This window comes from Vulpes lagopus, chromosome 8, assembly GCF_018345385.1.
Source record: "Vulpes lagopus strain Blue_001 chromosome 8, ASM1834538v1, whole genome shotgun sequence".
Classification (NCBI taxonomy): Eukaryota; Metazoa; Chordata; class Mammalia; order Carnivora; family Canidae; genus Vulpes; species Vulpes lagopus.
The window spans coordinates 119,066,867-119,084,523 of NC_054831.1; the positions used below are offsets into that span (position 1 = coordinate 119,066,867).

General features: G+C 38.9%; 1 protein-coding gene across 10 annotated transcripts in view; it reads left to right on the forward strand.

The window, feature by feature from the left end:
• Nucleotides 1-17,657, forward strand: part of PUM1 (pumilio RNA binding family member 1) — a 135,342-nt gene that overhangs the window by 78,451 nt on the left and 39,234 nt on the right. For 6 of the 10 annotated variants that reach the window (XM_041764864.1, XM_041764865.1, XM_041764859.1 and 3 more), the window contains 3 exons: nucleotides 8,725-8,818; nucleotides 10,214-10,330; nucleotides 14,371-14,522. In XM_041764864.1, the coding sequence (XP_041620798.1) occupies nucleotides 8,725-8,818; nucleotides 10,214-10,330; nucleotides 14,371-14,522 (363 nt within the window). The remainder of the gene's footprint in view (nucleotides 1-8,724; nucleotides 8,819-10,213; nucleotides 10,331-14,370; nucleotides 14,523-17,657) is intronic. The other 4 variants (XM_041764868.1, XM_041764862.1, XM_041764863.1 and 1 more) reach the window with 2 other exon arrangements.

Consider the following 17,657-nt stretch of genomic DNA (forward strand, 5'->3'; position numbering starts at 1 on the left):
GGAAATCCCTTAAGGGATGATGTGATATGTGTGCTCTGGTCATATCATATCTATTAGTTTTAATTAACAAACTCTTTTTCCAGAGAGTAAACTGTAAGTGTCCACTACTCTCCCTGTGGTTCCCATTAGAAATGCCACCTCTACGAAAGAACATTTTTTTAAAGATTTTATTTATTTATCTGAGATAGAGTGTTGTGTGCACAAGCAGAAGGGAGGGGCAGAGGGAAAGGGAGAAACAGGCTCCCGCTGAGCCTTGACACAGGACTCCAACCCAGGATCCCAAGATCATGACCTGAGCTGAAGGCAGACACTTAACGAAGCCACCCAGATGCCCCCGAAGAGTGATTTTTTGTGCCTTTTCTCTTCACTGTTTTGCCGCCTTTCACAGTGAATCCTCAAAACGGCAGTTTTGAGTGAAGCCATTTGCATCAGCAAATGTAGGGGACACTGTTACCACACAGACTTCAGCTTGCTCAGCTTAGGATAGGAGGATGGTAATTTCTCTGTCTAAATTGTGCCTGTAGGCTACTATTTTTTTTTTTTTTAAGTAGGCTCTGCACTCATTGTGGAGCCCAATGCAGGGCTTGAACTCATGACCCTGAGATCAAGAGTCTGACGCTTGACTGACTGAGTTGCCCAAGCAGCCTGAGTGTAGGCTACTTCTAATCAGGATTCTTTAACCTGGTTATATCAAGAAGTTTTGCCTGAATTCTTTCTTTTACTTTGTCTTCTGTGGTCTGAACTCTGGCTATTTTTGGTGCTTAGCTTCCCATTCCCCATCTAATCCAGTCTAACCTTTTGCTTGTTATTGAAGCAGTACTTGTCTTCAACCTCTTGTGAAGAAAAACCTAATGCTTTTTCATTGAATTGTTCTTTACTTCATAATTGGAGTTGGGATTCTCTTTTGATGTATTGATCTCTGGTTTCAAACTAATTTTACGAATGTTTTGGGAGGCTGGATAATTATTAGAACTTGAGCAGATACGTCCTTTTACAAACTCACAAGCAGTTAACATGATTATGTCAAAGATAGCACCCGCTTAGATTTATGAAGCCTGGGATGCCTTCACCACATATCCAATTTCAGCAATTTTTGAAACTGAACATTATTATTTTGACAAACTGTTGTTGGTTTTTGGCTTCCCGTGTGTGTCTTGGTTGTGGCAACATAGGGGCATGGTTTACCACCATCACGTGATGTGATCTTTGTTGTTTTATCCCAAGAGCCTATAATTCTTGCTTTTCTAAGTAGATTGTTTTAAAAATGGTCGCAGAGTGGGCACTTTAATAACATGCCCAGGAACTACTGGGCCAAGACTTCTAAGTATTTTCAAGATCTTTAACCTCCCCGTGTCTCCTGCATAGAGGCCGGAGTAGCTGTTAATGAAGGTAGGATCCTTTTTCTACTGGAAATTGGTGTTTGACCTTATATTTTTTGCCTCCAATATTCCTTACTCTTTTGCTTTCCATTATATTTTATTCCTTTTCCCCTTTCTACTATTTTAATTGGTCATTCTTGAAGACCCAATGCTTGTTAGCTTTCTTGATCCCATATCAGGGAGTTGTATTGTCTGTCTCCTCTGAACTCTGTAGTGCTTTGTGCTTGCCTTTGTCCCACCTTGTATTATAATTTCTTGTTTAATAGTCCTTGCTAGATTGTAAGCTCCTTAGGGTGAGCCCTGGGTCTGGTTCTTCTGTGTCTTCTGCTTTTGCTTCAGCAGACCAAGTTTTCAGGAAACTTTTTTCCATATCCCCCTTTATAATATCTCAATATTCCCCATATTAAATACACTTCCCCAAACTAAAATTTGGAACTAGCCTTCTAAGAGTTCTGGAGGCCACTCTTTAAGACCTAGCTTGTATTCTAATATGCAAGTCTTTTAGTTCTAGCCCACTAAGCTTGTGCCTCTTGTTCATAACTAGACCTGTACCGTATCCAGGAAATTACCTTCTTTATAGGGTCACAGTCTTCTGTTGCCATCTAATCAGAAAACTTATGTAATTCTTTTGAAATCTAATTTTGTTGATAACTTCAAGGAGATCACAGATTTGTAGGCTGTGGATTATAATTTTCTGTTTGCATTTTTTGTGCTCATCTGTAGCCAGGGAAATTTTTCATGATGAAATGGGTCCCCCCCCACCCATAGCTCTCAGTTTAGTTATTGTGACTCATTTGGTTATTTAAATAGTGCAGGGAAGTACTCAAAGACAAGTTTAGGACATGCCCATGTGCTAGAACCTCAGACAAGGGAGAGCATACTCTATTCTGGGAAAGGAAGGACTTTTGGAAGAGTTAGATCTCGAACTATTCCTTGTGAGACTTGTTTATATCAGGAGAAGAGTGAGAATTCCACTGCAGGAAGAAGGAAAACGTAAAGGCTTACTATGAGAACTTAACAGGGCATGTTCAGTAGATAATGTAGTAGACATCCTCGGTGATGGGCGAGATTGGGAAACAGCGACTTGTGAGGTCACACAGGCAGGGTTATGGATCTTAGCAACTTTGCCGTGCTGCCCTATTGACAGTGACAAGACAATTCTAAGAAGGAATGACTTAATTACCATGGTTTAGTTTTTTGTGCTTTTAATTTTAGTAGCAATTGTAGACATTACTTACCCATATCAATCAGTTAATTATTGACGATTGTGTCCTTGTTACTTGCTACAGTTAATGAGGTAGCTTTATTTGTGATTTTATGTGATTTTTATGATGGGATCTAGTTTGGAATTTTTTTTTCTAGTTTGGAATTTGACAAAAATAATTACTTCTTAAGTCCTGTTTCTTTTTAATCAGGATTTTGATTTGGTTTCATAAAGCTGTTAGTATCAACTTCTTTTGAGATACATAGTATAGGACAACCTACAAATAAATGCAAGAAAGGTAATTTTCATTTAGTTCATTACAGACTTAATGGTACTTAGGCATACTTTGGGTTTTGGATAGTTAAATTACTTGTCTAGTCACTGTTTATGATAGACCTCACCTAAGATTTATTTAAAGCAAGGATTCCTTTTTTTGTGCCATGAACCCCTTAGCAGTTTGATGAGACCTGTGGGCTGAATTGTGTGAATGATGTATAGTATAAGTAGGTTTACAAAAGAACCAGTTATGTAGAAATAGTTACAGAAATATTTAATGACAAATTCAAGATGTATCTGCATTATCATACTATGTATGCTGCAGAAGTAGGCATACTAGTGATCATGATGGCTTTGGGATGTCTAGTAGTTCTAAAGGAACATGAAAATGTATGTGACTTTCCCCCCGCTTTATTCTTTCTGAGAGGGGCTGGGAGGAGCCGAAGGAGATGGAGAGAGAGATTTTATTTTATTTTTTTAAAGATTTATTTATCTATTCATGATAGAGAGAGAGAGAGGGAAAGAGAGAGAGAGAGGCAGAGACACAGGCAGAAGGAGAAGCAGGCTCCTTGCCGGGAGCCCGATGCAGGACTCGATCTCGGGACCCCAGGATCGCGCCCTGGGCCGAAGGCAGGCGCCAAACCGCTGAGCCACCCAGGGATCCCCGGAGAGAGAGAATCTTAAGTAGGCTCCATGCCCAGCGCCAGAGCCAGACATAGGGCTGCATCTCACAACTCTGAGATCACAACCTGAACCGAAATCAAGAGTTGGACACTTAACTGACTGAGCCACCCTGGCATATGTGATTTCCATTGATGATTGAGTCACAGGTGTATAGCTAATGTTAATGTGGTATGTTGCCTATAATCATAATTGAAGGACATGCTAAATTTCATGAAAATAAGGATAATTTTACCTATCCCAAGTACAAAGATCTGGGGTTTAAGTATACCATACCTAATTTAGTGTGCTTTGAAATGCTTGTTGATATCTTTGGAGTATCGTCCCTTTTCCCCTCATTTTTCCCGTATTGTCTTCTCCTTAACCCTGGATGGTGAATAGTGAGCATTTTGAACAGTGAACAGTTCATAATAATATGTTTGTACCATTTTGTGTTATGGTACATGAGCACTCTTCTTATTTTAATGAAGAACCGTACAATTACTTTTATTTCCTTAAGTATATTTTATAAAGGTACTGCTAGATTTCATTATATTGCAGTTATATGTAGCAGAAAACAAAGCTGGGATTACATCATTACAGATTAATCAGATTAATTGTTGATGCCTTTTATTTAGAATTCAGCTAATCTAAAAATAGCCTAATGTAGCATGTTGTACAAAATTACATACCGATGTACTAAAACTCCCCTCTTAAGCATGAAACAATACTCTGAAAATCATAATTGAAGTACAGATACATTCCCTCATTCCCTCATAGTCATAGGCAGATGGGAGAGGAAGTGGCAAACATTGCTTTTAAGAGTGTGGTAGTAAAAAAAAAAAAAAAAAAAAAAAAAAAAGAGTGTGGTAGTGAATAGATGTCATTCTTCTGAAGCCCGGTTTGTGCACAGTTTTAATATAGGTCTTTAATATTCTTGGCTTTCTTCTCAGTTGACAAGTGAGAGGAAGATTATTTTATCAGTGTCATGTATTGTCACTGTTAAAATGCTGACTAGCAGTTTGGTCACTTGAAACTTACCTTTATTGTTCTTTGACTTTGCTGAAAATTTAAATGATTTTCCTCAAAAAATACGTATTTAATTGATGGAAGGACATATTTTGTTTTTCCCACCTTGTTCAGAGATTATTTTGGAATCAGATTGTTCATCTGCTAAGGAAATGTGAAGTTTTCTTTTTTAAAAATTCAGCACAGTTTATATATGTACCTGTTTATCCAGAAATCATTGTTTATCATTGTAGTTCAGATAACCTGGTCAAACATGGACTTTTATCTGGAATCCTCAGACAGTAGCAGATTTCACATATTTTGTGTACTGCCTGCCATGATAAACTTTTTTTTTTTCTTAAAAGATTGATGTTATAGTCCCACCATTGATGTTATAGTACGAAGGTCTTTTCTCTGTGAATCCTTACAACATCCCTATGGGAAGGGCAGGAACTACATTTTTATAGGTAAGAAAATTAAGACCTCATGAAGCTAAGAGAATTACTGAAAGTCATCTACTACAAGTGATGGGAACATCTGTGTTCCAGTGTGTCTAGCTCTGGGCTGTGTCCTTTGGACCCAGTACTAGAAACACAAAGCCTTTTGATATATGGGGTTGTCTCACCTGCAAATTCAGTTGCATTTGTGGCTTTCTCTGCATGGAGTATATAGTAAAACGTATTTTTCCACTATAAAATAAAGAAGGTTTTTCTTCCTTCCCTGTTATATTTGTGACCCTGTTGACAGCAGTTGGTGCTCATGAACTCAGTGGGATTTTTGACTTTAACATTCACTCCCAGGAATTTTGCCCTCTGCTTTCCTCATCCTGAGCTGCCTTGTTGGGGGAGGATCTGTCAGAGGTACTCACAGAAGGGCCATGCCTATATGGGGGTACTCCCCCCCCATTCATCAGAAAGAACACACATAAAGGACTGTTCCTAGCGCTTTTACATGTGTTAATTTTAATGCTTCCAGCAACCTTATGAGTTAGCCATGTCTTTATCCTCCCTTCTCAAGAGAGGAAGAGAGTGAGAGAGGTTCACTTTACTCCGTGTCATGTAGTCTGCATCAGAGCTGAGATATGAATCCAGGCTTTCAGGCCCCAGAGTCTGCACACTTATCCCCTGTGTATACAGCCTTCAACTGGTCAAAATCCAGGGCTTGCCAGACATTTTATTTTGGTGAGGAAGGAGGGTAGTCTTTCACATATATCAGCTCCATATTTAGGTATTCCTCCACATTCTGAAAACTCAACAGCCGTTTTTATGCCAAGAAGTATTATTGATAACATAATCATAGTAGTAGCTATCTTTTATCACTTAGCACTATGCTGGGTGTTTTTGACTGCCCCTTTCTGCAATAAAAACTGCAGGGTATCTTTTCTAAAGTCATGTAGTGACAGAGAAGGGAGTCAAATCAGCTTGCTTGTGTAGTTCCCAAATTATGCCTTCAGTGTTTTTTATTAGGAACCTTCATGAGCTTGAAATAGTTGAAATATTTTCCCTTGTATTCAGTTTCTTGAACAACTTAAGAATTCTGAGGACATTGTAATCAGTAGTAGCACATTTATCATTATACCAACCTTAAAACAAGCATTCTCTCCAAATCTCACAGTATTGTGTTCCTCAGTTATCATTGGCTTGCTTTCTGAAAATGATGAAAATGTTAACAGAGCTCAGTGCTTTGCCCAGCAGATGGCATTTGTATGAGTTTTTCAGGATCCTTTGGAATCCATTACTTGCCAATTATCCAATTTTGTTTTTGAATACCCTGTATTTCCAGTTAATATTGAGCCATTTACATAAAGAGAATGTGCCAGAATTGCTGTAATCTATGCTATAATCAAATCTGCTTGCTGTAGATGATAATTTACTTTTGTTAATTGTTTACTGCAAAAAGCATTCAAGAAAACAATTCCTTCTCTATTCACCATAATCACTGAGCTATCAATCAACTCAAACACAGAATATGTGGGAGCTCTTGTAGGACCAGTATGTTTTTAGTTAAAAGTAATGGTTTCCACTTCTCAAAGTGTAAGTGGTGGTGAGAACCACAAATTGATGTTATGCAGAATGGCTAGTATTTACACACACTGGATATTTATGGGTATAGCACACATAACATTTAATGAGTTAAAAACCTATGAAGTGAGGATGAGTCAGATAGCATGGCAGTGACCACTCTTTTGGTGAATAAGATCATTTCAAGAGTTCTATTCTGGACACACCATCTTTATTTCCCTAGCTCCATGTCACAGTGCCTCGCTAAGTAACAGGTGCTCAAAATATGTTTGTTGAATGAATTATTTTCTTTGCAGCATGGCAAAGAAGTGTAGAGGGAAGAAGCTAGCATGAGCAGTGTCTGCGATGTTAAATATTTCAAAGGGTTTGAGGCTAGAAAAATTCCAGAGACCCATTGAAGACACAGTAGATATCCAAGTGAAACTATGAGGTATTTTTACAACCTTGGAAAAAACTTAGAAACAACTTTTCACTATTTTACTGTAATGTTTTCTTCCTTGTGGCTGCCCCTGTTGGGTGAACTGCTTCTTGTTGGTAGGAATACTGTGGGATACTGTCCTTTAGATAAGACAGCCATATGAAAAACAACTTAGAAAAATCACAGGATCACAGTTAGCTGATAGTACTGACTGGCTGTTGTCCTTCAGCGAATAGTTGTTTTGGTAGGTTTGTCTATAAATCCCAGTATTGCTTTTAAACACTTGATATTTAATCATTGAATGTAAAGGAGTGCTTGTCTTTTTACCAGCATCATAATGAAGTTTCTTTTTTGTTTAACCTTTGAAAATAAAACTCAAAAGTATTTTTGAAATCTTTACAGTCACTTTTGATTTACTTTCATTCTTTAAAGGCAAAGGCCAATTTTACTCTGGTTTTTAGAAAGAGGAATACTTCTCTTCAAAGAGAGGTAACAGATGAAGTTGGTCAGTATGTCTGAAATACTCACCTTTTGTTTTCTTTATATTTAAAATCCACCTACTTATATAAAATCTTTCCACCACCTAAGATACCATTGCAGCCCAGCTCTGATGATAATGAAGCTGACTTGGTGGGATGACATTATCTTTTAATGTCTAAAACAGGTCTCTTTATGAGGAAACCTATTATTTAAGATCTGTAGTGTCCATTATTGATCATGCAATGATGTTGGCTGAGCTGTTAAGAACTGTAGAAAGAGCAGGTTGGGATGTTGAAGGTCCTTTGTAGAGAGGTGCCTCTTCAGTAAATATGCTATCTGACATCAGCAGATGAAGACGTTTTCAGTATGACTCTCTGGAAGGTGGCATGTCAAGGCAATCAAGAACCCCTTTGCATCAGTACTATTTATGCTAAAATGTGTTGCTGCCTTACTCAGTGTTGCATCCCTAGTCCCTTGCACAGTGCCTAGCAGGTATTGATTTTGTAATATTTGTTGGATGAATGAGTGAATGATTGACCTTGTATTAAGATAGAATTTTGGCATATTCTTAGTGTCAGGACCTTTGCATTCCTTTCCTGTTCTTGTGAACTAAGAAGTGTGCTAGGTGTGAGCTCATAATCCAGGTTTTGTTAGGAGCAGCTGTATTTCTGTTGTTTGGTTTCCTACACATAAAGAATAGGTATCCTAGGAAACCAGAGGGCCCCCCAAAGTTGGCAGCTGTCTAATTTATGCATTATGATAAGCCACTATTTGAGGAAGGTATCCACTGTCATTTCCCTGGGAAGAGCAGCCAGAGGGCAAAATGAACACTTTTCATTTTCCTTGCCAAAATGTGAGTAGGTGAGGATTAATTCAAAGTTTGGGTTCTCAAAAGAGCTGAAGAGTAGTTACAGCACTAGGGTGTAAGTCATTTTTTAGATTTAATTTTGAATGTGCCTTGGATTAGGTAGGTCCCTTAGACCTGTTTATAGCCATTACAGCATTTTGTATGACTGTGGTTCAGGAGACATCTAACCTGTGAGATAGTGGGCAGCACATGGGAACTGGGTGCATCAAACTGAGGTAAAGGAGGAGAGGGAAAACAGAACTATGAAGCATCATGATACCATCGAAAAAGGAATGGAGTAGAACGTGAGAACATTTTTGTTTAAAAATGTCATTTCTGAACAAGGGTTTATAGAAATTTCTCTGCAGAGTTTTAAAAATTATTCCATGAGACAGTTTCTCTAACCTCATCACATCTTTTTCTTACTTCAGCTGTTCCAAAGACCTAATGCACTTGCTGTCCAGCAGTTGACAGCTGCTCAGCAGCAGCAGTATGCACTGGCAGCGGCTCATCAACCTCACATCGGTAAGTCTTTGAGTGTGTGGTGCCTGTGCTGTAGGTGTGGCCTCCCTTGTTAAGAGCGTGAGCTGCTGTGAAACTCCTAGTGTAGAGTGATTATAATAACGTCCAGACAGATCCCTCAGAGTAGATGGCCTCTTCCTCTTGTCCAGTTGTCTTTTGCCACATTCTTTATGTTTGGCAACCTTCTAGACTTCAGTTCATAAGATTTCTTAGTGTCCAGGTATTGGTCTGCCTTCGCTGTCTTAGGGTTTAAAGTACTTAACTACAGTAGTGACTAGCATCAACTCTGTTGGGAAGATTGGATGAAATTGATGGCATAAGAATAGTTTTGTTCTTGTTAGGGTTGCCTAGATTGAATATGTCAACTTCTCATTAAGTAGCAGGTAGTACCTATAAATTCAAGCAGCATGTATTGAAGGTCTGAAGACATACTCTCTTTTAATTATTGGCTTTTAAAGTAGCTTTGCCTTTTTCCTATAGCATGTGTTAGTGTTTTGGTATACATATTTTGTCTTATTGCCTAGACCATCCCCTCCCTGTCCTGGACCTTTTTAAAGTTCTCTTTGAAACAAAGCGCTATGTGTGTAAACAAGTATGTGTAGATTTTTTTTTTTTAATGTGTCAAAATGATATGGATGACTAGAAAGGAGATCACTAATCAAGGTTATGGTATGCTGTAGAAGAAAAGACTAGCTTCCAACCTAAATGTATTAAGGCAAGGCATGACGGCCTTTGCCTGGGTCTGGTTTAATTTATAATTGAAGATGCTAGTCTTTATAAATACCATACATTTTGAGAAAAATGGTTTGGAAAATTGCTTATTATTATTATTATTATTATTATTATTATTATTTTAAAGATTTTATTTATTTATTCATGAGAGATGCAGAGACATAGGCAGAGGGAGAAGCAGGCTCCCTGCAAGGAGCCGGATGTGGAACTTGATCCCGGGACCCAAGGATCATATACTGAACCAAAGGCAGTCGCTGAACCACTGAGCCACCCCAGGCGTCCCAGGAAAATTGTTTTAAGTGGAGATAAATTCTTCCCTCCATCCCATTACAAAGTCTTTTAAATGGCTTTATTTTAGCCTGCTATAATTTTAATAGTCTTTGAGAAATTGTGCTAAATTTAAAACTGCCTAACAGTTTAAATTGTTAGCAAAGGTAAACAAAACAAAAACGAAAAAAAAAAAAAAAGAAGCAAAACAATAGATAAATATCACCCTGATCTTTAGTATAGGGATTATTTTATCTTTTTAGAAGTCCTCTTTCCTCTCAACCTATCTTTGTCTTGTCTTTTTTCTTTTTTTCCTCACCTGCAGCCTGGATTGTGTAGCCAAACTGTGTAGGTATTTGGTAGGGCTGAAGTCCTAGTCGGGTGTGTTTTTACTGACAGGTGTGTTTTCAGCAGGTTTAGCGCCCGCTGCGTTTGTCCCCAATCCATACATCATCAGTGCTGCTCCCCCGGGGACGGACCCCTACACAGCTGGACTGGCTGCAGCGGCGACACTAGGTGAGGTGTTCTTCTGCATGCGGGATTTTGTCCCCTGCTATAAAGTCATGGTGGCTGGCATGCGTTCTTTGTACTCTGTCCTGAATCCAAGTCTCCGGTTGGAGATTTTTCTCCTGATTTCTGCTGTCTTCTCCCTGCCAGCTAGATAGTTCTCCTTCACTGTCCTCAGGCTTGAACATATCCAAAGGCAAATTCATGAGCTGCTTCCAGTACGGGTGTTTATGATCCATGGAACCACCAGTTGCTCATAGATAGTAGATAGTTTGGGGGAATTTCCCCTTTTCTAGGTCTTCCTACTTCCTGTGGTCTGCCATGGTCCAGATTCTTAGGCTCTTTGCGTAGACTTTGGCAGCTGTTCTCACTTACAGGATCCTAATTTCCTTACCCCCTACCACTTCCACCCCCCGAAGGGTTCTCAAAACTGTTTTAAACACAGATCTTACCTTTTCACCTTTCTGCTTTAAATTCCTCACTAATTTCTTTTCTTTCTTTTTTTCCTCATACTGTATTATCTTTAATAAACCCGCAGCACTCGGCATCATCTGCCATTTGGTGTTTTCTCAGAGAAGAAGCCTGTCACTGATTTCTGTCTCATCTACCCACAAATAGCACTCCAAGTTATCTGACATAACTGATTATTCCATCCTAATTGGGTGATGGTGTGTTGTTCCCTGGAATCGCTATTTTCAAGGAGCTGCCTTGGCATTCTTAGAATTAGTGAGGATTGGGACCTATTACGTATAGGGATTGATCTCTCTTTGACGTGTATGTGAATGTCACAACATGTATGCCACTTTCTCCCCTTCCAGATTGGCTCTCACTGACTCACACCATACATTCTAGTAGTGCTAAACTGATTTTAGCATACTGCAGACACCATGCTGGCTTAGGCCTCTGTGTCTTTGGACACTGTCTCCTTAGTCCTCTGTAGTAAACTCTTCCCAGTCTTTGCCTGGGAATCTCCTTAGCTGGCATTGTCACCACCTAGAAATCCTTCCCTTGCTGACCCCCAATTCCTTCTCTATTACTACTGTTATTTTGCATTTATTTGCTCATGGGTATATACAGGAGTGGTTTTGTTTTCCTTGAGATTGAACTCTTTCAAAAGCAGGCTTTCCTGTTATGTGACTCTGGAGCACAGTTGCCATTGTGAACTCAGACACAATATAGAATTTCTTACTATTTTCTTTGGAATTGTTCACATTTTGGTGTGTATTGTGGTGGGAGCATATGTAGTATGGTTCCTGTATGCCTCTTTTTTCTAGAAATAGAAAGCTCTTCCTAGCAGAATGATCTTTGCTAACTACCATTAGTATTTATTTGGCCGTTATTAACTATTTACCAAGCAATGTGCTGAGTGCTTTTCTTTCATATGAGTTGTTGGATGATGGGTTGTGGTTTTTGTAGTTTGTTTTTGTTTTTGTTTTTAGATTTTATTTATTTAATTTTAGAAGGAAAGGACTCATGCATGAGCGGGGGTAGGGGCAGAGAGAGAGAGAGAGAAAATCTCAAGCAGACTCTACTCTGAGCATAGAGCCCGACCCATGACCCGAGCTGAAACAGAGTCAGATGCTTAAGCAACTCACTCATCCATGTACCCCAGATGATGGTTTTATAGATTAGGAATTAGGTCACAGAGAACTTTTTTTTTTTTTTTTTAGATTTTTAAAAATTTATTTATTCATGAGAGAGAGAGAGGCAGAGACACAGGCAGCGGGAGAAGCAGGCTCCACTCAGGGAGCCCTATGTGGGACTCGATCCTGGGTCTTCAGGATCAGGCCCTGGGCCGAAGGCGGTGCTAAACCGCTGAGCCACCTGGGCTGCCCGAGAACTGTCTTTTTTTGAGTTCACACTACTTAAATATTACAGAGTTGGAGTTTGAACCAGGCCTAACTCAAGTCCATTCATGCACGTCACTACAGTGTACGATGCCCATACTATATTGAATTGTCTTTTCTCTACTTTCTTTCCTCTGCTAACATACTATGTTATTTAAAACAAAGAAGTGTTTTAGGAATGACACACTTGTCCTCCCTGAGATCATAGTTTGAAGATAAGAGTCTTGCTCTTTATATCCATGTGCTGAGCCAAACTGAAAAAGACTTCAGTGCTTTCACATAGAACCAGTAATGTTAACCACCCAAACTGTGAAACTGCATATGCTTATGGGGTGTTCATCACAGAAGAATTGAAGCAGGCATCCTGATGAGTCAAGCTCAATTGACAATGCACCCTGGGGGTATTTTCCTAAGTGTAGTCAGAGGCCATGTGACCAGGGAAAGTAGTAGAAATACTAGTTGAGAAAATTTAGAGGATTATATAAATATTTATGGTAGCAACAGTCTGTGCATAGTTGAAGGTGGTTTTCTGAACTTGTGGCAGAGCCTTGGGTCTGTCATTGCAGGTTGCAGCCCAGGCTTTCCCCATGGATGTGGCAACACCCTTACCCCTATCATACCCATTTATTTGCAGGTGAAGAAACTAGGGCATAGGTTAGGTCTCCATTGTGTTGTTTTCTCTTCCATTCTCTTCTGTAAATGCCCAAGACCACCCCACTTTGTAAACCCACCAATCAGGTGGGTTTAGAGGCTCCCCACTCTAATTTGGAGATAACAATTCTTAGACTCCTCAGGGTCTGAGGAGTTAAAAAAATTTTTACCCCTTTGCTTATTATAAAAAAAATTAGCTTCTACTGTAACCTAGCTTCCCTAAGCAACATCTTTATTTTGCATCCACATGGTATTTCACTGTGGGCAAACTTAACGAACAGAGCTGCTTGATTTTGGCTAATAGGCCCACAGGCACAGAAAATGCCTAATCCGATATGTCAGAGCAGTATTGGGCAGTGATGTAGTTGGACTTGTTTGTATCTTAGAAGCTTGAAACTGGAAACAAAATACATGTTCCAATTTATGTTGACTTAATGAAACCTGTGTTTCTGCAGGATTAGCTACCGTGTCAGAAAAGACACATTTGAAATAGGTCTTTGGAGCTCCATATAAAGGCAATATTATTATTCAGTCAAATTGTAGATATTTTAACCTCTGTGTTTTAAGAAACTTATCATTGGAGATGTGTTTCAGCAGATATGAAGGGCTGAGTTTGGGCCCTTGTCTTGGTTGGCAGAATGAAGCCTTGATGTTTGTTGCTGCCATCTTCAGAGAGTTCTGTGGTGTAGATTCTGCTGCACCCAGGCTGCCATCTGCATGGCTATGTTACCTCTGTGTTGTCTACTGTGTATGGCAGAGACTGTAGCGAGAGCTTGTTGCCAAAGAAGGTGAACAGATCATTGAGACTGAAGCAGAATGCTTGGTTTTATTTAGGATACTCAGCAGGTCTATAAAATTTTGCTTCTGTTTCTTTTCAGCATTGACTTAAACTCCAAATTTCATATATCAGTGTCTGAATGTAGTGTTGAATGACTTCTAACACAGAGATAAGAAGACCAAGCCTCTTAGAAATTGAGCAGTGGAGGTTCAGTGGAGTTCCTGGGTTATGTTGTGGAAGACTGATGGATTTTCCTGCTTCCAGAGTTAATGAAGCATCAGGGCCCCTGTCCCCATCAATCACCTCCGGTACTATCCTTACCATTGAGAGGAGGGCACAGCTTAATCTTTTGTTCTCTTCCTTCACTTGATGCACACAGACTCTCCATTTACTTCCCTTCAGACAGCAAACTTTGTGTCCCATATCCTTTCTTAGGGGAAGCACAGGCCTTTGCCTTCTTCCTGACCAAGGCCAATTCCTCCGTCTGTTCTCAAGCTCATCACCTTACAACTTCCATAAGTTGTGATATCTTTAATGTTTTATCCTTTACTGGCTTCTTCACTTAGGCCTGGAGTAAATTACTGACTTCAGAAGACATAAAAATATAAAAATATTTTCTATTTTTCAAAAACAGAATTCACGATCAGCTAGAATGAATCAGTATATTCTTACTGTTTTACTGTAGGATCTGCTGAGTCTGTTGTAGTCTTCAAAAACCCTAAGATGATTCTGACTTGTCTAAACTTGCCTTACCTTTCTCTTGCTATTTTTAGGCCCGGCTGTGGTCCCTCACCAGTATTATGGAGTCACTCCCTGGGGAGTCTACCCAGCCAGTCTTTTCCAGCAGCAAGCAGCTGCTGCTGCGGCAGCAACTAATTCTGCAAATCAGCAGACTACCCCACAGGCTCAGCAAGGGCAGCAGCAGGTAAATGTAAACAGAATTTACCGTAAGTGAATTTTAGTCATCATGTATGATTAAAAGGTAATGTTGCTCCTGATAGAGAAATGGCTGTGGATCCGCGAGGTCCAAACCTCTGGTGTGTGTTACCTGAGTCCAGGCTCAGACTTAATGGGGCTTACCGACTGTCTTTTATGATCAGGTTCTTGGTCTGTGTAACTAGGTAAGATCATGAGATCAGGAGAAAAGTGCATAGAGGATGGTCCGTCTGGTTAAGGGTACATGGTTAACAAGTGGTAAAGTGAGTACTCATTCTGCTAATAAAAGCTACTTTTCTGCCATAACTATGGAATGCCATTGCTGCCTTCCGAGCACTGTTCTCAGGTCACCTCTACCTCTCCTGCAGGCTGCTTGCCATGGAAGCAGAGGCTCATTTTCTATACTGCTTATTGAGAACATCAACTGAACTGGATATAAATCTTTAAACCTATTTGGACTATTTTAATTTAGAGTAATAAGAGCTTTTTAAAGAGTTGGGAAAGAATAATTAACTGAAAATTAAGTATGCCCTTTTATTTTGAATAGACCATTTTCTCCTGCTTGGTAGAAAAACACCTGTTAATTGCTGAAAATTGTGGTGAATTGGAAAACTCAAAGGAAAAAAATCCTCATGTCAGGATAAAACAATATTAATGGGTGGTATTGTCATTCTAGCTTTATTATTCAGTTTCTGATAAAATTGGGGTTATGCTGTCCACATAGTTTTGAGTTTCTATGATTTTTACAGTTTTCCATGTTATTTAGTGCTAAAAAAAAAAAAAAAAGATTTTATTTATTTATTCATGAGAGAGACAGAAAGAGGCAGAAGCATAGGCAGAGGGAGAAGCAGGCTCCTTGCAAGGATCCCAATGTGGGACTCCATTCCAGGACCTCGGGATCACACCCTGAGCCCAAGGCAGATGTTCAACCACTGAACTACCCAGGTGTCCCTATTTAGTGTCTTTTTTTTTTTTTTTTAATAAAATGACCTCCATCCCTTTTTTTGTTTTTGCTTTTTTAAAAGATTTTATTGGGATCCCTGGGTGGCGCAGCGGTTTGGCGCCTGCCTTTGGCCCAGGGCGCAATCCTGGAGACCCGGGATCGAATCCCACATCAGGCTCCTGGTGCATGGAGCCTGCTTCTCCCTCCGCCTGTGTCTCTGCCTCTCTCTCTCTCTCTCTCTCTGTGACTATCATAAATAAATTAAAAAAAAAAAATAAAAAAAATAAAAGATTTTATTTATTTATTCATGAGAGAGAGACAGAGACAGAGACATAGGCAGAGAGAGAAAAGCAGGTTCCATGAAGGGAACCTGATGTGGGCCTGGATCCCGGGACTCCAGGATCACGCCCTGGGCGGAAGGTGGGCACTGAACTGCTGAGCCACCCAAGTGTCCTTATTTATTGCTTTTTAGAAATAGTTACTATCTATCTTTAAATCTGTCAGAGAGCATCCCATACTTTATTTTCACCAGTTTACCATTATTTGATATTTAATTTAGCAATATTTTGATGTTACAAAGTAGACTGATACCCTTTGCATAAATGTATGATTATTTCCATGGAATAAATTCTGAGAAATGGTGTCTTTTTCCAGCAAATACAATGAACATTTAGGCTTTGATACACATTGACACATTAAAGCTGTCTTTGAGACAACACACCATGCTCGTATATGTACATGTGACAGGATACAAACAAGAATGCTTTGGTTTTTACTAGTCCCGCTAAGAAAATATATGTTTAATTTTTAGATTCTGCTAAATTAGAGAAAAAACACAGGTTTTGAAATTTTAGTCAACTTATCCTGGGTCAGCAATTTTAGAATAAGAGAAATTTTTGAAGCTAATGCACGATTTTCTTTGCAGTAGATATAATTCTTATTACCAGACATGTGAGAGAATTTAGCAGATAATTTGTTGACATAGAGTGATCCCTATTAATACATTTAATAACTTACTCTTTGTGGATAGTCAGTATTTATTTGTGTGGCGCTCTTTGTGTTTAAATGGCTGCCATATAATTGTGGATTTGGTAGACAGATGTAATTGCTGTGTTTTTAAAATTAGTTCTATTAGAGTGCACAGGAAAAATAGTAAGTAATTATTGAAAGCTTTTTGTTTAAAGCTAAGTGCTCTACCTATAATTACTTTTATTTTTTCTAATTCTGATAAATTATGTGACTTCCCTTCATAAGATTGAGGAAATGGAATTTCTGTGCCCAGCGTCACAAAGATAGTAAGTTGTTAAGATTTGAACAGAAATCTATAATTTGACAACTTGTATTATTTTCTGACCATATTGTGGTGTTTGGAGTTAGAGAAAACCCGAGGTCTGATCTTTGTTCTAACCACTGACTGATTGCACCTAAGGGCAAATTGAATGAATATAGAAAATATAGAGAAGCTCTATCCTTAGCCATAAAATGGGCATTGTAATCATTTACATTTCAGAGTTTTCTGTCATCCACAATTATAAACTCTATTGAGGAAAGGTTACTGGCATTCCTTTGTAATAAGCAGCCATATTTTAGTTCCAGTGTTGTTTTTATCAGTTTTTGGTTTCATTTGTTTTAGGAAAATATGATTTTCTTGGTGAGCTGCTTTGTCATAGTCATGAAATGAGAGGCACTTTTTAAAGTTTGCTTTTGACCTTTTGGCTTTGACATTTTTATCAGAAAACAGAACATTTGTTATGTGTTAGGCATGGTAACTGTTTAACACCTAATTGCTGGAACTTTGAGCACAGTCAGTGACATACCAGCCGCTCCATCTTGTGATTCATTTTCATCCGTTTTGGAGGTTCCTTTGACATCTGACAAAAATTTTGTTCTTTTCTATTTCAAAATGTTTGCTAAAGAAAAACTTCCTGGGTGTTGGGTTGAAGCCCAGTACCTGTTGGCAGACTTGGTGGTGATTTGGTGTTAGATATGGCATTTTGATAGAGAAGCATTTAGAATGACTTCTGAACTTTCCAGACTGGGGGAGACTGTGTAGATGATAATTTTCATCAAGCATGATGAACTATAGAAGGATGAATGGTTATTAATTAAAATATCCCCACTGAGCCATATACTTGCGTGTTAAGTATTGGTAGATCTCAAATGCTGTATTTAAAACAATGT